At 44.2% G+C, this 6,341-nt stretch overlaps 1 protein-coding gene across 2 annotated transcripts in view; it reads left to right on the top strand.

Annotated features, from left to right (window-relative positions):
- The first annotated feature begins 4,032 nt into the window (after positions 1 to 4,032).
- Positions 4,033 to 6,341, top strand: part of syvn1 (synovial apoptosis inhibitor 1, synoviolin) — a 20,873-nt gene continuing 18,564 nt past the window's right edge. Inside the window, exons 1-4 of one of the 2 annotated variants that reach the window (XM_054738262.2) lie at positions 4,033 to 4,195; positions 5,877 to 6,019; positions 6,110 to 6,202; positions 6,308 to 6,341. The exon at positions 6,308 to 6,341 is cut by the window's right edge and continues 119 nt beyond it. In XM_054738262.2, the coding sequence (XP_054594237.1) occupies positions 5,888 to 6,019; positions 6,110 to 6,202; positions 6,308 to 6,341 (259 nt within the window). In that variant the 5' untranslated portion in view covers positions 4,033 to 4,195; positions 5,877 to 5,887. Of the gene's footprint in view, positions 4,196 to 5,873; positions 6,020 to 6,109; positions 6,203 to 6,307 lie in introns of both variants that reach the window. The other variant, XM_054738261.2, reaches the window with a different exon arrangement.

Genomic DNA, 6,341 nt, shown 5'->3' with positions numbered 1-6,341 from the left:
ATGAGGCAGAACTGTTTCACTCCTCAGCCCGGTGTGTGCCAGACAGTTGCAGAATCGTTGGACACTTTTCTTCCACTGGTGTCTCAAATCAGTTATTTCATTCATTTATGTTTAGGCTCAGATATAACAAGTGCTTTTTATAGTCTCTACTTCTAGAAACAAACACTGAGCTACTGCTTTTAACAAACTTCTGTAAGCCAATATGAAAGTTTTTTGATATGGGAGATCACTGAGCAAGTTTAACACGCTAAAAGCTAACAACGCTATGATTGTTACACCTGTTGCCATAGAAATAGTCATCTTGTAATCAGAAAACACCAACCATCCTTAGAGATTCTTGTTTGTGCTTTTGAGTTCAAATAAGCCTGGCTGTATTTTCAAGACTCACTGGTTTAACAATAATGTGCACTTGTTTTTTTTTTTTTTTTTTTTTTTTTTGGTTTTTTTGTTTGTTTTGTTTTGTGGAAGCAGAACATTTTCGATTGGGTACCAAGTCATTTTGTTAATTAGCTCAATGAAATAAACAGGTTATTTGTTAACAGTTGATTTGTCCCGTTGCTTGGTTGTTGATTTGATTTTGTGTTTCTGAGTTTACTAAATACTTTTATTACGTGAGAACAACTGCTGTTTTGTTCTACCATGGAGCAAGACCTCCATACAGCTTTGAGGAGATTCTGGTCCACCATCCGGTGCTTCAGGAGTGGAAAGCAGTGCACCACCAACACCGTTTATAGTGGGGGCGGTGGGAAGAGGACTTGGAAGACCTCCTCAATCCCACGGCACATCTTCCAGTGAGGAAGCAGAGTCGGGGTACTTTAGGTTGGGCTCTCCCATCTTTGGTGCTGAGGTCACTGAGGTGGTCAAAGCTCCTTGTGGCAAGGCTCTGTGGGGTTGAGATCCGCCCAGAGTTCCTTAAGGGTCAGTATGTTGTAGGGTTGTGTTGGCTGATGTGGTGCTAATATGTTCCACTGGATTGGCAGGTTGGGGTGGTGGTGACCCTATTTAACAAAGGGGGAACCACAGGATGTGTTCCAATTACAAGGGAACCACACTCCTGAGCCTCTCTGGTAAGGTCTATTCAGGGGTTCTGGAGAGGAGGGTCCGACAGATTGTCGAACCTCGGATTCAGGAGGAACAATGCGGTTTTCATTCTAGCCGGGGAACACTAGACCAGCTACCCTTAGGGGGGTCCTGGAAGGTGTGTGGAGTTTGCTCGACCAATCTACATGTGTTTTGTGGATTTAGACAAGGTTTTTGACTGTGTCCTTTTGAGGGGTCCACTGGGCGTATGGGGTACCAGGCCCTCAGATACGGGCTGTCAGGTCCAATATGACCGGTGTCAGAGCTTCGTCCGCATTGCTGGTAGTAAGTTTGGCTCCTTTCCGGTGAGAGTTGAACTCCGCCAAGGCTGCCCTTTGTCACCAATTCTGTTCATAACTTTTATGGACAGGATTTCTAGGTGCAGCCAAGATGTCGAGGGGATCCGTTTTGGTGGCCTGAGGATCGGGTCTCGGCTTTTTGCAGATATGGTCCTGGCTTCATCAGAACATGATCTTTGGCTCTCACTTGAGTGGTTAGCAGTGGAGTGTGAAGCAACTGGGATGAGAATCAACTCCTCTGAATCCGAAACCATGGTCTTGAGTCGGAAAAGGGTAGAATGCCTTCTCCGGGTCAGAGATGAGGTCCTGCCCCAAGTGAAGGAGTTCATGTATCTCGGGGTCTTGTTCATGAGTGACTGAATGCTGGAGCATGAGATCGACAGGTGGATTGGTGCTGCATCTGCAGTGATGCGGGCGTTGTACCAATCTTTCGTGGTGAAGAGTGAGCTGAGCCGGAAGGCATAACTCTTGATTTACCGGTCGATCTATGTTCCAACCCTCTCGAATGGTCACGCACTTTAGGTAGTGACCGAAAGAATGAGATCGCGTATACAAGCAGCCCAAATTAGTTATCTCCACACGGTGGCTGGGCTCTCCTCTAAAGATAGGGTGAGAAGCTCGGTCATCCCACCGGAATGGGCTCGGAGTAGACCCGCTGGTCCTCCACACTGAGAGGAGCCAGTTGAGGTGACTTGGACATCTAGTTAGAATGCCTCCTTGACTTTAAAATTGGAAGTGGGCACCGGCACTCGGGATGAGGCTGAGAAATCCCCCTGCCAAATGCCGTTGAGTGTGCTCACTCCCAAGGCCCTAAGTGCCTCCTGGACGCCTCCTTGGTGAGGTTTTCTGGGCACGTCCAACCGGGATAAGACCCAGGACACGCAGGAGGGACTATGTCTCTCGGGCATGGGAAATGCCATGGAATTCCCCTAGAGGAGCTAGCCCAAGTGGCAGGGGAGATGGAAGTCTGGGCCTCCTTGCTAAGGCTACTGCCCTCACGACCCAATCCCTAATAAGCAGCCGAAAATGGATGGATGGACAAAGTAGTCCACCCCGGTTCTGTAACCCAATTGTTTTCAGGCGTGTCCTTGATGGTAGTAACAATTCTCTTATCCTGAGGAGCTTAGTCCCATTTTTCTTTTGAGTTTCAGAACATTGGAGGGTTTTCTGTCAATTTAAAGTGACATTGTGTAGTTTCTGTTGCTAGTGGCGGTACATATATTTCAGGGTAGTTTTACACCATATCATTTTGACTGTCGCTAGTTTAAAAAAAAACACTACGGTAAATGTTGTTACCTGTGATGCAGAAAGCATGCAACCTTGGTGTGAGTTCTCAGACTTTGATGGCCCTTCAGTTCATTCTATTGACAGATTGCAATGCTGATTGTAGTTTTCTGTCACTGTAGTTTTTGGATCTGCTTGGGGTCCTGCGCTAGCCACGATACGGGAGTACCCTCGGCCAAAATATTGCACCTTTTTCTATTCTGTTCTTTCACATATGTTTTGGACTGAGTAGCAGTTTTGTCATTGAATTTGTGCTTCTTACTACCTAAATGTTTTTGATTGTGGTATTGTAACTTACGTAAGTCGTACATCCAGCCAATCGTCTAGTGTGATGGACCCCAAGCCGCCCAGAAGGAAACATGGCATCCCCCGTAGATGCTAGACCCACACATTATGAACTTTAAACCCAATTTTTATGGTTATATGTTACAAAGTTGCAATCATTTTTCAACAACTTTACATCATTTTGTTCTTTTTCAACAACATTTTCATGGATATTTCCAGATCAGATGGGTCCAACTACAGATCGTCTCTTTAAGGTCAAAGGTCAGATGTTCTCCTTCAGGGTGTTCTGCCATAGAGCAGAATTCATGATTCCATCAGTTACAGCAAGTAGTCCCAGACCATCATACTACCACCACCATGTCTGACTGTTAGTTTGACTCAAGATGAAATGGGGCATCTCATTAGTACACATATTTTTTTTCCATTTTCTAAAAAAATCATCGAGATGCTCTTTGGCTCGGCTACTCCAGTGCTCTGTAGCACCTGGCTAAATCTCCCATAGAGGCCATTTTTACCCCCGTCTGTTTTTTTTCATTGACCTTAAACTTAACCAAGCAAATCCTGCAGTTCATTGGATGTTTAGATCTTATTCTGGGCTTCTGTTGTTTTTGAATTTCTTTAATGAGGCGTGATGTGTTCCTTTTTATTTGCTCATTATGAAACCCTGTAGGTTAAAATAATGAAGAGCAAAGTGCCCTCAGAAATTTGTAATGAAGCAACACAAAGCATGCTTAAAAAACTAAAAGCCTTTAAGGGGATTTCTGCCGCATACTTGGTTTGACTCAGTGATTGGTTACAATAAATCACTCTGAAAACTTCCTATTGGTCCACGTTTATATTTACCGTAAAAATCATAAAATGTCCGACATCCTAAAATTAAAAAGTAAAAAAAGATCTGAAAACAGAGAACTACCATAATGGATTTAATTAAATGCAAGATAATAATTCATAACCGTTTTCTAATTTGTGTCGTTTTTATTATGACTGTTATACGTGAACCAAAGCGAGCGAGTCAGCGGTGTGAAAATTTTTATTGCGCCAAATTACCGTACAAACCGGATGTGAGGTGGCCCTGTAGGAGCAAGCCAAAGATAAACACGTAGACAGACAGAATACGGGCGAAGATAATTAGAAATATTAAGAGGTTACGGTGAAACAATTGAAATGGAATAGCTGATGGGATTTGATCAGGCAAGGAGACGTTGTTAAATCGGCAAAAGAGCAAGACTTCTGCAGACACCGAGTTGGTGAGTCCTGGCAGCCGGATCGGTGGCTAGCTAAAAGCTAACAGCAGCTAACTGACAAATATCTGTCTGACAGGCTCTCCAAAGAGTTATTAGCATTAGGGAGACAAACGGGTGCATGTTGCAATGTTTTAGTGGCACGAAACTATCCTAAAGTATTTTGTTTCACTTTAGGAAGCCGTCGCAAGTATTGTCAGTGTTTCTGGGATTTCGTTTGACATCTTGGCTTTCAAATGAATTAGCTCAAGGGAAAACAGTGCATGTTTCCATGGAAATGCCGAAAAAAGATTTATCTGCTTGGTTCGGGTTTAAAGAATGTGTGTAAAAGAAAATTCAAACTAGATGTATTCAATCATCGCCGCAGCTGATGAAGACAAATATGATTTATTTTGTTTCTTTGATTGAAAGGTGGCTAGTAATGTGTTAGCCTCTTATGTTAAAGTGCAACAGTGATGCCTTCAACAGGGCCAATCGTTTGAATTTGAATCCTTAACTCAAGTGAGTTTTTAGTCCACTCAGATGAGACTTTATTTGTTACACTTTTCTGGTACCAGGTTGGACCTTCTTCTAGCCTCAGCTTCCACCACATCTCAAATGTTCTAGACTCAGATCCGGTGACTGTGGAGTCCAGCACGGTCATGTTCTAGAAACCAGTTAGAGATTATCTGAGCTTTGTGACATGATGCATGGTCGTGCTGGAAGTAGCCATCAGAAGATGGGTCCATGTGGTCATAAAGGGATGGACATGGTCAGATAGGCTGTGGTGTTTAAACCAGCCTCCGGTGGCACGTAGGGGTCTAACGTGGGACAAGAACATCTCCCCCACCACCGTGCTGCAGCACTGATGTAAGGCAGGATGGACCCATGCTTTCATGTTGGTAACACCAGATTCTCACCTGACTGACCATCTGAATGTTGCAGCTGAAATCCAGACTAGCAAAGGTTTTTCCTGGTTCAGTTCTGGTGATCCGGTTGTAATTGTAGCCTCAGCTTCCTGCTCTTGGCTGACAGGAGAGACACCTGGTGTGGTCTTCTGCTGCTGGAGTCCACCTGCTTCGAGGTTCTACATGTTGTAGTTCAGAGATGCTGTTCTGCTGACCTTGGTTCTGCTGTCTTTCTATCATCTACAACCAGTCTATTCTCTGTAAACCCTAGAGATGGTTGTGGGTTCACATCCCAGTAGATCAACAGCTTCTGCTACTCTCAAACCAGCCTTTCTGGAACCAAGAAGCAAATCATTTTTGAAGTCCCTTAAATCTCCTTTCTTGTTCTTTTTGATGCTCAGTTTGAACTCCAGCAGGTCGTCTAGATGTCTAAATGATTTGCTGCCATCTGATTGGTTGATCAAATAATTGAGCTAACAAGCAACAGAACAGGTATGCCTAATAAAGTGGCCAATGAGTATATTTACTCATTACATCAGCAGTCTCCGACACATTACATTTGCTTTCTGATGATCTACCTGATTAGTAAAAATACCAGATTAGTAAAATGTTCCACTGGACGAAGAAGTGCGGCGTTTGTAGTTAGTATGACTGTAAAGAAGTCACAACACTTGAATATTCAGCTTTTTATGACCCAGTCACTGACTAGAGACTTTCTGTGGAAGAGCTTCTTCTCATGTAAATGTTGTGTAGCTCTACTCGCTGTTCCGACTTCCTCACACCTGTTTCCTTCTCAGCAGCTCAGTTTACAATGGTCCGAGCAGCCTTGGTGACTGCCACCAGTCTGGCCCTGACGGGGGCGGTGGTGGCTCACGCGTACCTGCTCAAACACCAGTTCTACCCCACCGTGGTGTACCTCACCAAGAGCAGCCCCAGCATGGCGGTGAGACTTCTAAACGCCACACTGCCTTTGACGTTTTGGTGTAAAAGTGTTTATTAAAATAAAACTTTCCCTTTGTGTTTCTGTTTTCAGGTGTTGTACATTCAGGCGTTTGTGTTGGTGTTTCTGCTGGGGAAGTTCATGAGAAAAGTCTTTTTTGGTCAACTCAGGGCTGCTGAAATGGAGGTAGAATGGTCAAGCTGGTTCCTGCTCAGCTGTTGTCGCTCTGATGATTTAAAGTATTGAGCGTTTTTGTTCTATGTTTATCTGACTGGTCCTGTCATTCACCAGCATCTGATCGAGCGCTCCTGGTACGCGGTCACCG

This window comes from Nothobranchius furzeri, chromosome 1 (genome assembly GCF_043380555.1).
Source record: "Nothobranchius furzeri strain GRZ-AD chromosome 1, NfurGRZ-RIMD1, whole genome shotgun sequence".
In the NCBI taxonomy this organism is placed as follows: Eukaryota; Metazoa; Chordata; class Actinopteri; order Cyprinodontiformes; family Nothobranchiidae; genus Nothobranchius; species Nothobranchius furzeri.
This window is presented reverse-complemented; position numbering and strand designations above follow the sequence as displayed.